The sequence below is a fragment of the Oncorhynchus tshawytscha genome, linkage group LG04 (assembly GCF_018296145.1).
Source record: "Oncorhynchus tshawytscha isolate Ot180627B linkage group LG04, Otsh_v2.0, whole genome shotgun sequence".
In the NCBI taxonomy this organism is placed as follows: Eukaryota; Metazoa; Chordata; class Actinopteri; order Salmoniformes; family Salmonidae; genus Oncorhynchus; species Oncorhynchus tshawytscha.
The window spans coordinates 7,555,172-7,573,322 of NC_056432.1; the positions used below are offsets into that span (position 1 = coordinate 7,555,172).

General features: G+C 46.4%; 1 protein-coding gene across 2 annotated transcripts in view; it reads right to left on the reverse strand.

Moving 5' to 3' along the window:
- ddr2l (discoidin domain receptor family, member 2, like) overlaps nt 1–18,151 on the reverse strand; it is a 53,807-nt gene that overhangs the window by 17,014 nt on the left and 18,642 nt on the right. The window contains exons 2-11 of one of the 2 annotated variants that reach the window (XM_042320268.1): nt 14,322–14,426; nt 13,310–13,412; nt 12,741–12,969; nt 11,902–12,049; nt 9,042–9,147; nt 8,405–8,591; nt 6,856–7,102; nt 3,054–3,140; nt 2,088–2,230; nt 796–1,003 (exon numbers count right to left, since the gene is read on the reverse strand). In XM_042320268.1, coding sequence (XP_042176202.1) covers nt 796–1,003; nt 2,088–2,230; nt 3,054–3,140; nt 6,856–7,102; nt 8,405–8,591; nt 9,042–9,147; nt 11,902–12,049; nt 12,741–12,969; nt 13,310–13,412; nt 14,322–14,379 — 1,516 coding nt within the window. In that variant the 5' untranslated portion in view covers nt 14,380–14,426. Of the gene's footprint in view, nt 1–795; nt 1,004–2,087; nt 2,231–3,053; nt 3,144–6,855; nt 7,103–8,404; nt 8,592–9,041; nt 9,148–11,901; nt 12,050–12,740; nt 12,970–13,309; nt 13,413–14,321; nt 14,427–18,151 lie in introns of both variants that reach the window. The other variant, XM_042320267.1, reaches the window with a different exon arrangement.

An 18,151-nucleotide genomic window follows, 5' to 3' on the forward strand; every position in this document is an offset into this window, starting at 1 on the left:
CCCTGGCAGTCCCAGACAGGCACAGACCCTGGCAGTCCCAGACAGTAACAGACCCTGGCAGTCCCAGACCCTGGCAGTCCCAGACAGTAACAGACCCTGGCAGTCCCAGACCCTGGCAGTCCCAGACAGTAACAGACCCTGGCAGTCCCAGACCCTGGCAGTCCCAGACAGTAACAGACCCTGGCAGTCCCAGACAGTAACAGACCCTGCCAGTCCCAGACAGTAACAGGCCCTGGCAGACCCAGACAGGAACACAGAAGGGGAAGGAACTATAGCCTCAAATCAGACAAGGAGGACATTCCCCATCCCCACCACTATAGTCTTCTATATCATTCTGATATTATAGTCTGATAGTAAAACGGAAATACAAACTATTTAAAGACACACTGGCACTTCAACATTTCCATTCATCATTGGGCGGCCATTCCGGGTCTTCACATCGGCACACCTTTCATCTCTTACCACGAGAGGGGACTTCGGTCATGACGAGAGGTCAGGAAGAGGTCATAAAGGCATAGGGCTAGAGGCTAGAGGGATATGGAGGAGGACTGGAAGGTAAAGAAGAGAGAGAGTCTGAACAACAGATCAGCATGCATAACATACAACATTCCAGAGAATATTGAGAATCAGAGAAGCAGCCGGCATGATCAACAGGTTGATTTGTAAGAAGCGAGTAACAGTCACAGCAACATGCAAACTATAAGGACTAAGAAGTAACATGATGCCTTTGATTGAAAGAAAGATGAAGGTGGGAGGAGAAAGGAGAGGAAGAGAGAAAAGCAAAGAGGTATTCACCTGAGGTCTCTGCACTCCGAGACAGTTCAGGCAGCTTGTTCCTGAGGCCGGCTGGGTCTTGGTACTGAGGGTCCAGGAGAAAGACGCGCTCGTACGGGTGGTCCATCTGAGAGACCCGGGGGGGCACGGGAGGGGTCTGCAGAATGATGGTGTCACTACTGGAGGACAGGCGCACGGTGACCTCCTCCTCGAGGATACGGCGTGGAGCCTGGGGCGGGAAGCAGGCAGGGATCAGTCTTTAGCGAAGGAAACATTATCGCTACCTCCCTCTCCAAGGCACATAAATTGAGGAGCGAATTGAAGTGAAGGGGAAACTCAGCATCTCTTGGAGGGCAGTTGAAGTTGTTTTATAAAAACACTTAAAACACACTAAGGTGTAACGGCCTGGGCTGGGTTTCTACTAAGATAACATATGGACTTGTTTTAAGATGGTCATACCATGGATCATTTAGCTATTTGATTTTGAATTTAATACAACATTGAATTCGGCCTTAGATACGCATAGATACGCATAGATACACATAGATACACATAGATACGCATAGATACGCATAGATACGCATAGATACGCATAGATACACATAGATACACATAGATACGCATAGATACGCATAGATACGCATAGATACACATAGATACACAGAGATACACATTGAATAACATTCATACATGGTCTGTTCTGAAGTGTCTGTCCTACATCTGAGAGATAGAAGACAGATCAGGAAATTATATACTTTTTTTTACCCATATTTAACCCATTTTTTTAAAACACTAAACTACTTCCATGATTGTTTAAAACTGGTTCCGGGGACCTTCGGTACGTGACAGTCTCACCTTTCGACGGTGGTACTCCAAACTGTTCGCTACAGACAGAAGTTGGCAGATCGTCGGTACAGACTTCAGATGAGTCCCAAGGTCATATTAGTTTGTAGGCCAAACCGTTCGGACTCTACAGACGTTTTCGTGAGAAGAACGATTTTTCGGGATTTCTCCCGGTCTAACAAATACCGCAGTAGCTCTCCCACCTTCCACCACAGATGCGGAAGGCGAATATCGAAGGACAAGGTAGATTAAGACACAGCTCATGCCAAAAAAAACAGACAGCTTCATTATGCTATTTAGATTTCCGAGGAGAAATAAAAACAATTGACACTTTCCAGGCCCTTAAGAGTTGCTGAATTTTCCTCTTCACTTCAGAAAACACAATTTTTCACATCCCCTTCTGCCTTGTCAGTTCAACCTGCTAAAAGGGTTATGACAGATGTGGGTATCCAGAATATAGTCTGTCCTACCTTCTCCAGCACCTTGCACACATACTGGCACCACAAGATCAGGAAGATGATCACCACGAGCAGCAGGATGATCGTCACCAGACAGCCAATCAGAATAGGGGTGTTCCCATCATCCGGTTGGTCCTTGGTTGATGGGGTTGTCACTGAGGGGGAGGTGTTAAGGAGTTGACTAATTTCATTTATTTGGAGAAAAAAAAAGACATATAGGTCTATAGCCAGTAGTACATATATTTAAAATATGATCAAGGATATAACATAATCAAGTTATTTCCATAGAGAAAACTATACTGTATACAGTAGAAGCAGGTTAGATGGATCCATTCCCTTTCCCTCAGCTTATTTGACACTTTTGCAGCCAGACTTTTTCAGCTACAACTAAACAACTGAAAGGAAACAAAGTGTGGAAATATTCAGAGGTGCTGCATATGAAAAGGGAGGTTGTAGAGTTATACTTTTAGAAAACACCTCAACTTTCTAGTACCTGAAAGGGTTCTTCGGCTATCCCCATTGTAGAACCCTTTGAAGAACCTGTTTTGGTTTCCGGTAGAACCCTATTGGGTTCCATGTATAAACCCTTTCCCAAGAGGGTTCTACATGAAACCCAAAAGAGTTCTACCTGGAACCAAAAATGGTTCTACCTGGAACTAAAAAGTGTTCTACCTGGAACTAAAAATGATTCTACCTGGAACTAAAAATGGTTCTACCTGGAACTAAAAATGATTCTACCTGGAACTAAAAAGTGTTCTACCTGGAACTAAAAAGTGTTCTACCTGGAACTAAAAATGGTTCTACCTGGAACTAAAAAGTGTTCTACCTGGAACTAAAAAGTGTTCTCCAATGGAGAAAAACCCCTTTGGAACCCTTTTTTTCGAAGAGACTACCCCCGAAAACGCTCAGTTTTGCATTTTCTCCATTAATGGTTATGGTAAGGATTGGGAGAGTGGAAGCAGGAAGTTGAAAGGTCACCAGTCTTGTGGGTGGTGGGCATGGAGCTCTCCTCCTTGGGCCAAGGGGATGTCACCGCCAGGGTTATCTGAGTAGGAATCACGGTGTCTGCTGTAGGACAAAAGGAACCAATTAAGAGTTTATTTCCCCAAAAAATGCTATTTCCACAAATGTTTCAAATTCGTGTTTTTTTAATCAGAAATGATTTCTTATGGGTGCCTTCATGTGTGTGTGTAAAATATTTGTATTCCTAGTATGTGTATGAAAACAAAAATGTATTTGCAAAACACTATATATCATTTTTTTGCTAGAATGTTAGTATCCTGTATTTTTGACTGTGATATGTGGTGGACCCACTTAGCTCTCTTAAAATGCACTAACTGTAAATCTAACTGTAAATCTAACTGTAAATCTAACTGTAAATCTAACTGTAAATCTAACTGTAAATTAGAGCATCTACTAAATGCCAAACAATTGAAATGTAAATCTTTTACATACAGATCTCATATTACTGTATTGAATTATTTATTTAAAACATTTAAATATTGATGTCACAAATGTATAATTTATACATTTCTTTCTAAAAAATGTAGTTATTACTTATATTTGACTGTGTAAAACCTAGCAGTTTAACTCATTTCTCTGAGAGGGAGGCAGATATATTGCATTTGCAAAAAAAAAAACGATTATTTGTCTCTCTGAAATGAATCCATCAAGTGATAGATTTTAATCGAATACTGTCACGTGTGCTCCCTCTCCGTCCTCTAGGTCACCAGGCTGCTCGTTATGGCGCACACCTGTCACCATGGTTACACGCACCTGCGCGTCATCAGACTCACCTGGACTCCATCCCCTGCCTGATTACCTTCCCTATATATGTCAATCCCTTAGGTTCCTCCCCCAGACGTTGTTGTTTCTGTGTCATGTTTGTGCGTTGTTCGTTTTTTCTTGTTTTACATTACGTGTGTTTATTAAAACACTCAACTCCCTGAATTTACTTCCCAAATCTCAATGCACTCGTACAGTACATGTCCGTCATTGAACAACCTCGTGTCATGATTAGAGAGCGAAAAAATACACCGATCTCTCTCAAGTTCTTTAAACAATAAACGCTTAACTTACCAACGTTTCAGAAAATAGATAAATAGCGTTTTGGAACCAAACTCTTCAAATGGTCACCTGTGTTCACATACGACACTGAACATTAGAGTACATATTTTCACAGGGGTTTAGATGGTACGATGATTCTCTGCACATTGCATGTGCTTGTCATGTCACAACCTAAAATCTGGCAAACATTTAAGAATTTTTGAAACCCAGGAAATGGCGTGGCTATTTCTACATACTGCACAGGTCTTTAACTGTTTTCCTGTGAACCGTGCCTGGTGGGGCTCAACGTGTGTCAAAGGACAGATAGCGCTGGAAGTGGATCATTGGAAGGAAGGAAGGAAGGAAGTGAACCGTGCCTGGTGGGGCTCAACGTGTGTCAAAGGACAGATAGCGCTGGAAGTGGATCATTGGAAGGAAGTAAGGAAGGAAGGAAGGAAGGAAGGAAGGAAGGAAGGAAGGAAGGAAGGAAGGAAGGAAGGAAGGAAGGAACGTGTGTCAAAGGACAGATAGCTGAAGTGGATCATTGTGCCTTAGGGGATGAAGAGGAGTAAGTCAGTAAGGAAGGAAGGAAGGAAGGAAGGAAGGAAGGAAGGAAATAAGGAAGGAAAGAAGGAAGGAAAGAAGGAAGGAAGTGAACCATGCCTTAGGGATAGTAAGTCAGTAAGGATGGAAGGAAGGAAGGAAGGAAAGAAAGAAGGAAGGAAGTGAACCATGCCTTAGGGGATGAAGAGGAGTAAGTCAGTTGAACCATGCCTTAGGGGATGAAGAGGAGTAAGTCAGTAAGGATGGAAGGAAGGAAGGAAGGAAAGAAAGAAGGAAGGAAGTGAACCATGCCTTAGGGGATGAAGAGGAGTAAGTCAGTAAGGAAGGAAGGATGGAAGGAAGGAAGTGAACCATGCCTTAGGGGATGAAGAGGAGTAAGTCAGTAAGGAAGGAAGGAAGGAAGGAAGTAAACCATGCCTTAGGGGATGAAGAGGAGTAAGTCAGTAAGGAAGGAAGGAAGGAAGGAAGGAAGGAAGTAAACCATGCCTTAGGGGATGAAGAGAATAAGTCAGTAAGGAAGGAAGGAAGGAAGGAAGGAAGGAAGTGAACCATGCCTTAGGGGATGAAGAGGAGTAAGTCAGTAAGGAAGGAAGGAAGGAAGTGAACCATGCCTTAGGGGATGAAGAGGAGTAAGTCCGTAAGTCAGTAAGGAAGGAAGGAAGGAAGGAAGTGAACCATGCCTTAGGGGATGAAGAGGAGTAAGTCAGTAAGGAAGGAAGGAAGGAAGGAAGTGAACCATGCCTTAGGGGATGAAGAGGAGTAATTCAGTAAGGAAGGAAGGAAGGAAGGAAGTGAACCATGCCTTAGGGGATGAAGAGGAGTAAGTCAGTAAGGAAAGAAGGAAGGAAGTGAACCATGCCTTAGGGGATGAAGAGGAGTAAGTCAGGAAGGAAGGAAGGAAGGAAGGAAGGAAGAAAACCATGCCTTAGGGGATGAAGAGGAGTAATTCAGTAAGGAAGGAAGGAAGGAAGGAAGGAAGTGAACCATGCCTTAGGGGATGAAGAGGAGTAAGTCAGTAAGGAAGGAAGGAAGGAAGGAAGGAAGGAAGGAAGGAAGGAAGGAAGGAAGTGAACCATGCCTTAGGGGATGAAGAGGAATAAGTCAGTAAGGAAGGAAGGAAGGAAGTGAACCATGCCTTAGGGGATGAAGAGGAGTAAGTCAGTAAGGAAGGAAGGAAGGAAGTGAACCATGCCTTAGGGGATGAAGAGGAGTAAGTCCGTAAGTCAGTAAGGAAGGAAGGAAGGAAGGAAGTGAACCATGCCTTAGGGGATGAAGAGGAGTAAGTCAGTAAGTCAGGAAGGAAGGAAGGAAGGAAGGAAGTAAACCATGCCTTAGGGGATGAAGAGGAGTAAGTCAGTAAGGAAGGAAGGAAGGAAGGAAGGAAGGAAGGAAGGAAGGAAGGAAGGAAGGAAGGAAGGAAGGAAGGAAGGAAGGAAGGAAGGAAGTAAACCATGCCTTAGGGGATGAAGAGGAGTAAGTCAGTAAGGAAAGAAGGAAGGAAGTGAACCATGCCTTAGGGGATGAAGAGGAGTAAGTCAGTAAGGAAGGAAGTGAACCATGCCTTAGGGGATGAAGAGGAGTAAGTCAGTAAGGAAGGAAGGAAGGAAGGAAGGAAGTAAACCATGCCTTAGGGGATGAAGAGGAGTAAGTCAGTAAGTCAGGAAGGAAGGAAGGAAGGAAGGAAGTAAGTAAACCATGCCTTAGGGGATGAAGAGGAGTAAGTCAGTAAGGAAGGAAGGAAGGAAGGAAGGAAGGAAGGAAGGAAGGAAGGAAGGAAGGAAGGAAGTAAACCATGCCTTAGGGGATGAAGAGGAGTAAGTCAGTAAGGAAAGAAGGAAGGAAGTGAACCATGCCTTAGGGGATGAAGAGGAGTAAGTCACAGGAAGGAAGTGAACCATGCCTTAGGGGATGAAGAGGAGTAAGTCAGTAAGGAAGGAAGGAAGGAAGGAAGGAAGGAAGGAAGGAAGTAAACCATGCCTTAGGGGATGAAGAGGAGTAAGTCAGTAAGTCAGGAAGGAAGGAAGGAAGGAAGGAAGGAAGGAAGGAAGGAAGTGAGCCGTGCCTTAGGGGATGAAGAGGAGTAAGTCAGTAAGTCAGTCAGGAAGGAAGGAAGGAAGGAAGGAAGTGATCCGTGCCTTAGCGGTAGATATTTCTCTGCTTCCCCTCCTACCTGACTGGAAGGAGATTTCGCTGAACATCATCCACACATCAGCGAAGTGGAAGCGGCAGCGCAGGGCCTTGGCATTACGGCGTCCCAGAGGCACGGTCACATAGCGAGCGCTGGGGTTGCGGTCGTCCAGCACCGTACGGAACTCCACCGGCTCGGTCTCCCAGTTAGCAATGAGACGAGGCTTGAAAGAGCAGGACACGGAGGAGAAGATCTTCACCCCGCGGTAGAACATATTGTTACTGTGCACCTGTCCAGGGAAGACCACAGTTACATACGAACTGGGAAGTCAGTAGGTTTTATTTATTATAATTATTATTTCTTACACAGAGTAACTTTTGACCAACATGAGAAGAACGTGAGCCTCTTCATCCTATTGGTGTGAGCTGCACGTCAAAATGTTGAAAATGAAACCAGAATATCATTTACACTGAGCAGCTCAAACCTCAAGCTTTCATTGAAATACATGCAATTGTCACACTTGGCAAAAGCTCTGCATCTAATGTAACAGGCCAGTAGATGACACAGACAGAAACACCACCTCATATGAACAGGCCAGTAGATGACACAGACAGAAACACCACCTCATATGAACAGGCCAGTAGATGACACAGACAGAAACACCACCTCATATGAACAGGCCAGTAGATGACACAGACAGAAACACCACCTCATATGAACAGGCCAGTAGATGACACAGACAGAAACACCACCTCATATGAACAGGCCAGTAGATGACACAGACAGAAACACCACCTCATATGAACAGGCCAGTAGATGACACAGACAGAAACACCACCTCATATGAACAGGCCAGTAGATGACACAGACAGAAACACCACCTCATATGAACAGGCCAGTAGATGACACAGACAGAAACACCACCTCATATGAACAGGCCAGTAGATGACACAGACAGAAACACCACCTCATATGAACAGGCCAGTAGATGACACAGACAGAAACACCACCTCATATGAACAGGCCAGTAGATGACACAGACAGAAACACCACCTCATATGAACAGGCCAGTAGATGACACAGACAGAAACACCACCTCATATGAACAGGCCAGTAGATGACACAGACAGAAACACCACCTCATATGAACAGGCCAGTAGGTTACACAGACAGTCCCATTCCATCTCTGTCCATAACCTCGTCTGTCCCATTCCTTCTCTGTCCTTAACCTCTTCTGTCCCATTTCTTCTCTTTTCTTAACCTCGCCTGTCCCATTCCTTCTCTTTCCTTAACCTCGTCTGTCCCATTCCTTCTCTGTCCTTAACCTTGCCTGTCCCATTCCTTCTCTGTCCTTAACCTCGCCTGTCCCATTCCTTCTCTGTCCTTAACCTCTTCTGTCCCATTTCTTCTCTTTTCTTAACCTCGCCTGTCCCATTCCTTCTCTTTCCTTAACCTCGTCTGTCCCATTCCTTCTCTGTCCTTAACCTTGCCTGTCCCATTCCTTCTCTGTCCTTAACCTCGTCTGTCCCATTCCTTCTCTGTCCTTAACCTCGTCTGTCCCATTCCTTCTCTGTAGGATGCACTTTGGTACCTTCATGGAGGTGAAGTTCCTTTGCTTGTCAAAGACAAACTCCATCTCCACATAGCCAGAGCCCAGACTCCCGTTCCTCCAGCCCACATAGTCGTATCCAGGCCATACATGGTACTGCCGCGTCACCAGGAAGTCATCTTGACCAGTCACACCATCCGTCAGCTGACCCAACCCCCCAGACAGTTTCCTTGGGAGAAGGAAGGCACAATAATTGATTGGATTTATAGTGTTTTTTCCAGTGCTCAAAGCGCTTTATATATTAAGGAGGGGAAACTAAATCAAAACAGGGTAAAAGATAGAGAGTTCTAGTGCATTTCAGGTCGAATTCTATGAGTATTTGTTGGCTTGTTGTTTCATCTGGAGATGTAAGTCTCTGAAATCTGACGTTGCCTGGTTCATTATGTGTGTGTGCGTCTGTGTGTGTGTGTCTGTGTGTGTGTGTGTGTGTGTGTGTGTGTGTGTGTGTGTGTGTGTGTGTGTGTGTGTGTGTGTGTGTGTGTGTGTGTGTGTGTGTGTGTGTGTGTGTGTGTGTGATAGTGTGTGTGTGACGGTGTGTTACGGTGTGTGTGTGTGTGTGACGGTGTGTGTGACGGTGTGTGTGTGTGTGTGACGGTGTGTATGCAGGCACCCGGCCTACCTTCGTTCGTGGGCGCCGTCGTATGTGGAGTCATTGAGGCTGGCAATGGGATACCCAGGAGGCATCATCAGCTGACCTTCAGGAGAGCTGTATGACGTCAGGCCATCTACAGTACGGAGGAGACGGGGGACAGTGGAGGAGACGGGGGACAGTGGTAGAGAGGAGAAGGAGACGGGGGATAGTGGTAGAGAGGAGAGGAGGAGAGGAGAAGGGGGACAGTGGTAGAGAGGAGAAGGAGACGGGGGATAGTGGTAGAGAGGAGAAGGAGACGGGGGATAGTGGTAGAGAGGAGAAGGAGGAGGGGGATAGTGGTAGAGAGGAGGAGGAGACGGGGGATAGTGGTAGAGAGGAGAAGGAGACGGGGGGGGGATAGTGGTAGAGAGGAGAAGGAGGAGGGGGATAGTGGTAGAGAGGAGGAGGAGACGGGGGATAGTGGTAGAGAGGAGAAGGAGGAAGGGGGATAGTGGTAGAGAGGAGAAGGAGGAGGGGGATAGTGGTAGAGAGGAGAAGGAGACGGGGGATAGTGGTAGAGAGGAGAAGGAGGAGGAGACGGGGACAGTGGTAGAGAGGAGAAGGAGACGGGGGATAGTGGTAGAGAGGAGGGGGAAGGAAGGGGAAGTGGAGAGAGGGGGGACAGTGGTAGAGAGGAGAAGGAGACGGGGGATAGTGGTAGAGAGGAGAAGGAGACGGGGGATAGTGGTAGAGAGGAGAAGGAGACGGGGGATAGTGGTAGAGAGGAGAAGGAGACGGGGGGGAGGAGTGGTAGAGAGGGGGGAGTGGGGGAGAAGACGGGGGATAGTGGTAGAGAGAGGAGACGGGGGAGGAGGAGAGGAGGGGGATAGTGGTAGAGAGGAGAAGGAGACGGGGATAGTGGTAGAGAGGAGGAGAAGTGGTAGAGAGGAGGGGAGACGGGGACAGTGGTAGAGAGGAGAAGGAGACGGGGGACAGTGGTAGAGAGGAGAAGGAGACGGGGGATAGTGGTAGAGAGAGGAGGAGGAGACAGTGGTAGGGGGACATTGGTAGAGAGGAGAAGTAGACGGGGATAGTGGTAGAGAGGAGTGGAGACGGGGGATAGTGGTAGAGAGGAGAAGGAGACGGGGGATAGTGGTAGAGAGGAGGAGGAGACGGGGGACAGTGGTAGAGAGGAGAAGGAGACGGGGGATAGTGGTAGAGAGGAGGAGGAGACGGGGGACAGTGGTAGAGAGGAGAAGTAGACGGGGGATAGTGGTAGAGAGGAGAAGGAGACGGGGGATAGTGGTAGAGAGGAGAAGGAGACGGGGATAGTGGTAGAGAGGAGGAGGAGACGGGGGACAGTGGTAGAGAGAGGAGAAGGAGACGGGGGATAGTGGTAGAGAGGAGGAGGAGACAGGGGATAGTGGTAGAGAGGAGAAGGAGGAGTGGAGACAAGACTCCGTTCTGAGTCATCAATTTAACTGATCGGAACAGTTTCACAAACACACGCACGCACGAGCACACACACACGTACACACACACACACACACACACACACACACACACAGACAGACACACACACACACAAACAGACAGACACACACACAAACACAGCAATCCCTAATCCCCCTGTGGTGTGTTTACAGACCCAATACCACCTAGATGAATCGTGTCCCAATAACACAAACAAGCATTTCGCTACACTCACAATAACATCTGCTAACCATGTGTATGTGACCAATACAATTTGATTTGATTTGATATATCTTCCTTTTACTTGAACAGAGAGACAACCACAGAACGCATTATGCTATGCAACATTATGTGTGTGTGTCAGAGGAGGCAGGTGGGAGGTGCTATAGGAGGACAGTCTCAATCTAATGGCCGGAATGGAATCAATGGAACGTTATCAAACACATGAAACATATGGAAACCACATGTTTGACTCAGTTCCATTCAATCCATTCCAGCCATTACAATGAGCCCGTCCTCCTATAGCTCCTCCCACCCGCCTCTGAATGCAGTGCTCCAGGTTGATACATGTAGCCCCCAGGCTATAGGACGACAGACTGGCCCCCAGGCTATAGGACGACAGACTGGCCCCCAGGCTATAGGGACGACAGACTGGCCCCCAGGCTATAGGACGACAGACTGGCCCCCAGGCTATAGGGACGACAGACTGGCCCCCAGGCTATAGGGACGACAGACTGGCCCCCAGGCTATAGGACGACAGACTGGCCCCCAGGCTATAGGACAACAGACTGGCCCCCAGGCTATATGCTGTTGGGTCGCTCAGGGTATGATCACTAACAGACTGGTCCCAGAGGAGGCTAGTGGGAGGAGCTATGACTGGCTCATTGCCCAGGCTAATGGAATGAATGTTCCGACAGACTGGCCCCCAGGCTCCATTTAATCCACAGCCATTACAGACTGGCCCCCAGGCTATAGGGACACAGACAAACCCCACAAACACACACAGACACACACCCCCAGGCTATATGCTGTTGGTACACAGGTTATGATCACTAACAGTGTTACACAAATCACACACAGGCTCGTGGGAGGAGCTATGAGGACGGGCTCATTGCATAGGCTGGAATGGAATGAATGTTCCATATGTTTAATGTGTTGGATACAGTTCCATTTAATCCATTCCAGCCATTACAATGAGCCCCACCAGCCTCCTCTGGCACACACACACAAACACACACACACACACAAACACACACACACACAAACACACACACACACACAAACACACACACACACACACATACAAACACACACACACATACATATACACACACACACAAAATGTTGTGAAATGCTGTGAGAAATAGTGAGAAATGTTGTGTAGCATAATGCATTCTGTGGTTGTGTGTACGTGTCTGTGCGTGCCTGCTCTCACCGTGCCAGGGGCAGCCGTACAGCTCCAGTCTCATACACACAGTGGTGGGCATCTTGGTGACAGGGATGAGACGGATGTAGCGGCTGATGATGGGCGGGTGAAGGTCTTTGATCACAGAGACATAGGCGTTGTCATTCGCCTCCATCGTCTGACAAGAGATTAGAACCAGTGCCATTACAGAACGGTCCTATGTGACTCCGTAGGGTAAAGCTTGGTGCTGTCAAGGTTATGGGTTTGATTGCTGGTGGGGTCACCATTATGAAAATATACGCATGTACTGCTGGATGGAAACCGTCTGCTAAATCGCATACATTATATAATAAACGACACCCTAAATAATCCCTTCTTACACATGATCTCGTGGTTCAACACAACAATGTAAAACATACTGGTTTTATAACCATTCCAAAACCTACAGGACATTTCTTTGGCCTAGCCTGGACAAAATCCTTTTCTCTGCTCCTCTACAGCTGTATTTGACCACTAAACAAAACATACTCTGTATGTTTTTGTCAGTCAAATTCATAATGTTTTGTGCTCTGGTCATTTCAGTATAAAAAGATTTCCTCAAAAATGGCTCATAATAGTTAGAAACCTAACACAACATTTTTATGCTCCCTTCCCCCCATTCTTCACCTCACTCCCCCCATTCTTCACCTCACTCCCCTCATTCTTCACCTCCCTCCCCCCATTCTTCACCTCCCTCCTCCCCATTCTTCACCTCCCTCCCCCATTCTTCACCTCCCTCCCCCATTCTTCACCTCCCTTCCCCCATTCTTCACCTCACTTCCCCCATTCTTCACACCACTTCCCTTTTCCTGCACTCCTCACTTCCTCACCTTATTGCCAAGGCGATTCTTCCAGGATCTCCAGAGCTGGCCGTCGTGGCTGTAGTTCAGGCGGTACATGCGGGCGAATTCTTTACCCGAGTTCCGGGCATAGCGGCCCTGTGTTCCCACCACTGTCAGGAAGGTGAGCTGGCCCAGGTCGACCTGCAGGTACTGGGTGTCAGAGGGCTGTAGGAGCCCCGCTGGGCACCACGCCCCGTCACCCTCCTCCCGGTTCAACCTGATAGGTTTAGATTTATTTGAACATCTCGGTACATATGCATAAACATACATAAAATATGATATCATACAATTTTTGATGTTTTTACACACTATATAGATGACTAAATGATGACTAATTGATGACTAAATGATGACTAAAGATGAATAAATGTATGGAAAGTTCATCAGCAATAAGTTACAACAGATTGGCATACCACTAAACCGATAAATAGAAGAGAGTGGGGAACGGAGAGGAAGAAAAACAGAGATAATTCATGGAACGAAGAGAGAACTTTTTGACCATATATCAAGAATACACTTCATACACGGGCATTGTGATGTAATCAAGGAACACTCACCTGGCATATTGTGGCCCAGTGGTCTCGTACCATTGGCTGGAGGCGGTGATGTCATGGTCTTTGATCCTGCCATCCTCCATGCCAAGAGGGTAGCGGCAGTGTGCTGCCGTAGAGGAGTCAGAGCCGGGCAGAAAGTGAACTGGAGGTCATTACTAGTCATACCGTCTCCGGCATTGAGGACAAACGGACTTACACCGCCTGATAATGTGGTGGTCTCACCTAGCTATCTGAAGATGAATGCACTAACTGCAAGTTGCTCTGAAGAGTGTCTGCTATATGAGAGAAGAGTGTCTGCTATATGAGAGAAGAGTGTCTGCTATATGAGAGAAGAGTGTCTGCTATATGAGAGAAGAGTGTCTGCTATATGAGAGAAGAGTGTCTGCTATATGACAAAAAATGTACAATCATAACCTCAACCATTAGTGAGGAAAACGCTGCTGACCCAAGATCAACGTCAAGAGGCAACTTCAGCCTACACTGCCTTACTTAGTTAGTACTTTTTAAAATGGGCCTGTGAGATGTAGCACCTATATGCAGTCTGCAGGGACTGAATGGTCAGTGTGTGTACACGTGTGTGTACGTGGAGGGAGAAGTGCCAGACAGTTTGACGGTATTGTCGTAGGCAGCGTTAGTTAGGTTAACAAAAATAAGCCCTCTGAAATCCCCTGGAAGGAAATTACAGTTGGGTTTTAAAGAGGGGAGACTTAAATATGGGGTGCGTCCCAATTAATATCTCCTTTTCCTGAAGTGTCCACTTGTTCAATACTGCCCACAAATGTAAAAGCATTTGATAATTGGTGGCATGAGCTTGTGGGAATTTCCACCTTTCAAATCAGTGAAGGAAAGTGAACAAGTGCATATTTCAGGAGGAAGGAGAGAGAATTGGGACCAGTCCAGGGTCTAATAGGTGACAAATCCTGATTGGTTAGAAATTGTGCATGTTCACCAGGTGTGTGGTATGACTGGCAACAATGGGATGGGGGAGCATGTGGAGTAACAGCAGCTGACTCACCTGGGTCGATCTGGGCATTGGCATTGGCTTGAAAGACCAGCAGCAGATAGAGCAGCATGGTGGGCCTTAAATGTCTGAGGACAGATATAGACAGAGGCTACATCTCTGAGAGAGAGAGAGAGAGAGAGAGAGAGAGAGAGAGAGAGAGAGAGAGAGAGAGAGAGAGAGAGGAGAGAGAGAGAGAGAGAGAGGCAGATAGAGAGAGAGAGAGAGAGAGAGAGAGAGAGAGAGAGAGAGAGAGAGAGTTAGAGAGAGAGAGAGAGGCAGAGAGAGAGAGGCAGAGAGAGAGAGGCAGAGAGAGAGAGAGAGAGGCAGAGAGAGAGAGAGGCAGAGAGAGAGAGGCAGAGAGAGAGAGAGAGAGCAGAGAGAGAGAGAGAGAGAGAGAGAGAGAGAGAGAGAGAGTTTTAGTCAAATGACCCATCACAATTTCTGGAAGGTCGTTGGTTCATAGCTACCATATTATTACATATTACCACTGTGCCCTTGAACAGGGCACTTAACCCCTACATGATCCTGGGCTCCTCTTTGTATGTGTTTGCAGAGCAAAATATGAATTTCCGTCACAAGACAAATGAAGTCTGATTCTATTCTACTCAATTCTATTTTACATAGAGTACCAGAAATACAAGTAACTATTATGCACTGATGATTGTAGTAAACACAGACCTGGTTATAACATTTACACTGCTGTAAATGTCACCGTATCATTCTGTGGTAGGTCATGATTAATATTTTGTATCATCTAACAGTTTCTTTGAAGGACTGTGTGAATCGCCTCGGGCCTTGAGAATGAGACACTGAACGTACTGTTAACTGAGGATGTTCACCCATGAAGCTACTGTTAGGCAGAGTGCACCAATGACAACAACTAACCACAGACAACTCCTCGGGTGTATTTGTTAGTGTACAACATAGCTAAACCTTTTGTCACTGAACACGTTTTTTTACCAACGAAAACAAGAGATTCTATTGGACAACCTTCAGTGAGCCTAGTCACTGTACTTCGACTGAGCCTAGTCACTGTACTGTATCAACCTCCTCTACTGAGCCTGTTTTCTCTACTGAGCCTAGTTTACTGTTCCTAAATGATTCAATAACCTCACTGTCCCACTGTATCACCTCCTCTACTGAGCCTAGTCACTGTCCCACTGTATCAACCTCCTCTACTGAGCCTAGTCACTGTACTGTATCAACCTCCTCTACTGAGCCTAGTCACTGTACTGTATCAACCTCCTCTACTGAGCCTAGTCACTGTACTGTATCAACCTCCTCTACTGTATCAACCTCCTCTACTGAGCCTAGTCACTGTACTGCATCAACCTCCTCTACTGAGCCTAGTCACTGTACTGTATCAACCTCCTCTACTGAGCCTAGTCAACCTCCTCTACTGAGCCTAGTCACTGTACTGCCTATCAACCTCCTCTACTGAGCCTAGTCACTGTACTGTATCAACCTCCTCTACTGAGCCTAGTCACTGTACTGTATCAACCTCCTCTACTGAGCCTAGTCACTGAGCCTAGTCACTGTATCAACCTCCTCTACTGAGCCTAGTCACTGTACTGTATCAACCTCCTCTACTGAGCCTAGTCACTGTACTGTGTACTGTATCAACCTCCTCTACTGAGCCTAGTCACTGTACTGTATCAACCTCCTCTACTGAGCCTAGTCACTGTACTGTATCAACCTCCTCTACTGAGCCTAGCCTAGTCACTGTACTGCATCAACCTCCTCTACTGAGCCTAGTCACTGTACTGTATCCACCTCCTCTACTGAGCCTAGTCACTGTACTGTATCAACCTCCTCTACTGAGCCTAGTCACTGTACTGTATCAACCTCCTCTACTGAGCCTAGTCACTGTACTGTATCAACCTCCTCTACTGAGCCTAGTCACTGTACTGTATCAACCTCCTCTACTGAGCCTAGTCACTGTACTGTATCCACCTCCTCTACTGAGCCTAGTCACTGTACTGTATCAACCTCCTCTACTGAGCCTAGTCACTGTACTGTATCAAGCCTCACTACTACTGAGCCTAGTCACTGTACTGTATCAACCTCCTCAGTCACCTCCTCTACTGAGCCTAGTCACTGTACTGTATCAACCTCCTCTACTGAGCCTAGTCACTGTACTGTATCAACCTCCTGAGCCTAGTCACTACTGAGCCTAGTCACTGTACTGTATCAACCTCCTCTACTGAGCCTAGTCACTGTCCCACTGTATCAACCTCCTCTACTGAGCCTAGTCACTGTACTGTATCAACCTCCTCTACTGAGCCTAGTCACTGTACTGTATCAACCTCCTCTACTGAGCCTAGTCACTTCGCATTGACAAAGATAACGTACATCGCCAAGTTCCCGAGAACGTTTTTGAAGTGTCGCTCAAACTCTACTTACTGTATACTGCACATCCTCATGTTTCTTCAGAAATGCAACATTGAAACATTCTCTCCCTCATATTCCCCATCTCAGCCCCATACCAGTGTCTACATACTGTATGTGAAAACAGCGCATTTCTGTGCTCTGCATTTCTATGATCTGCATTTCTATGATCTGCATTTCTGTGATCTGCATTTCTATGATCTGCATTTCTATGATCTGCACTTCTATGATCTGCATTTCTATGATCTGCATTTCTATGATCTGCATTTCTATGATCTGCATTTCTATGATCTGCATTTCTATGATCTGCATTTCCATCATCTGCATTTCTATGATCTGCATTTCTATGATCTGCAGATAAAAAGATGCACACAAAAAAAGGTGCACTTTAATGATGTCATCGAAAGTAAAAACAGGAAGAAGATAGGACCATGAGATCTGCAGTCACACAGGAAGCAGGAAAATGCCATCTCCCCCTGGCTGATGTAATCAGATTGCACTTTTTATAGGACCTTTCTTCTTCTTATCTTTTTAACTTCAGAAAATAGAAACGTGCCATTTTCACATAGACATTGGTGTGGCGCTGAAGATGATGAACATGAGGTTGAAAAGTGGTATAAACTTCCCCGTTATGTTTTTCTGCCCTGGCTCCTATCTATCGTCTACTAACCCTGTCTTCTCTAAATCTTTCCCAATGTGTTGACCCCTTCCCCCACACGTTTCTTCCTCTCTCTTCCTCTCTCTCTCTCTCTCTCTCTCTCTTCCTCTCTCTCTCTCTCTCTCTCTCTGGTTGTTTTCAAAGCTCTTGTTGCTTACTGTTCCCAGGAGTCTGGATCTCTGGATATAGGCCCAAGTAGAGCCTGGAGCCTTGCCAGAGTACTGTGCCTGGGAAACACCACAGTTTTCTGGGCTGAGCCACTGGCACAGGCCTTCTTTTATTGCCCACTTAGATTGAAAGAAAAATAATGGTTTCAGGGTAAAATCCCTCATGGAGTGAATAGTGTGATACATGCTCACAGTCAACAATAATCAAAAACTTGCAAACACTCAGCAATGGCAATCCCACATGTTGACTTGTTGACTAGATGCTTGTATTACTATCCCCGTGGGAACTGGAAATCCTCACCAGTCCCCACAAGGATAGTAAGGACAATTCTCTATAACGGGGAAATGTCCCACATCCCCACGAGGACAAAGGCTATTCTAAATTTAGGGTTAGGGTTACAATTAGGGTTACAATTTGGGTTAGGGGTTAAGGTTAGGGTTAGGGGTTAAGGTTAGGGTTAGGGGTTAAGGTTAAGGGTTAAGGTTAGGGTTAGGGGTTACGGTTAGGGGTTAAGGTTAGGGTTTGGGTTAGGGGTTAAGGTTAGGGTTTGGGGGGTTAGGGGTTAAGGTTAGGGTTAGGGGTTAAGGTTTGGGGTTAGGGTTAGGGGTTAAGGTTAGGGGTTAAGGTT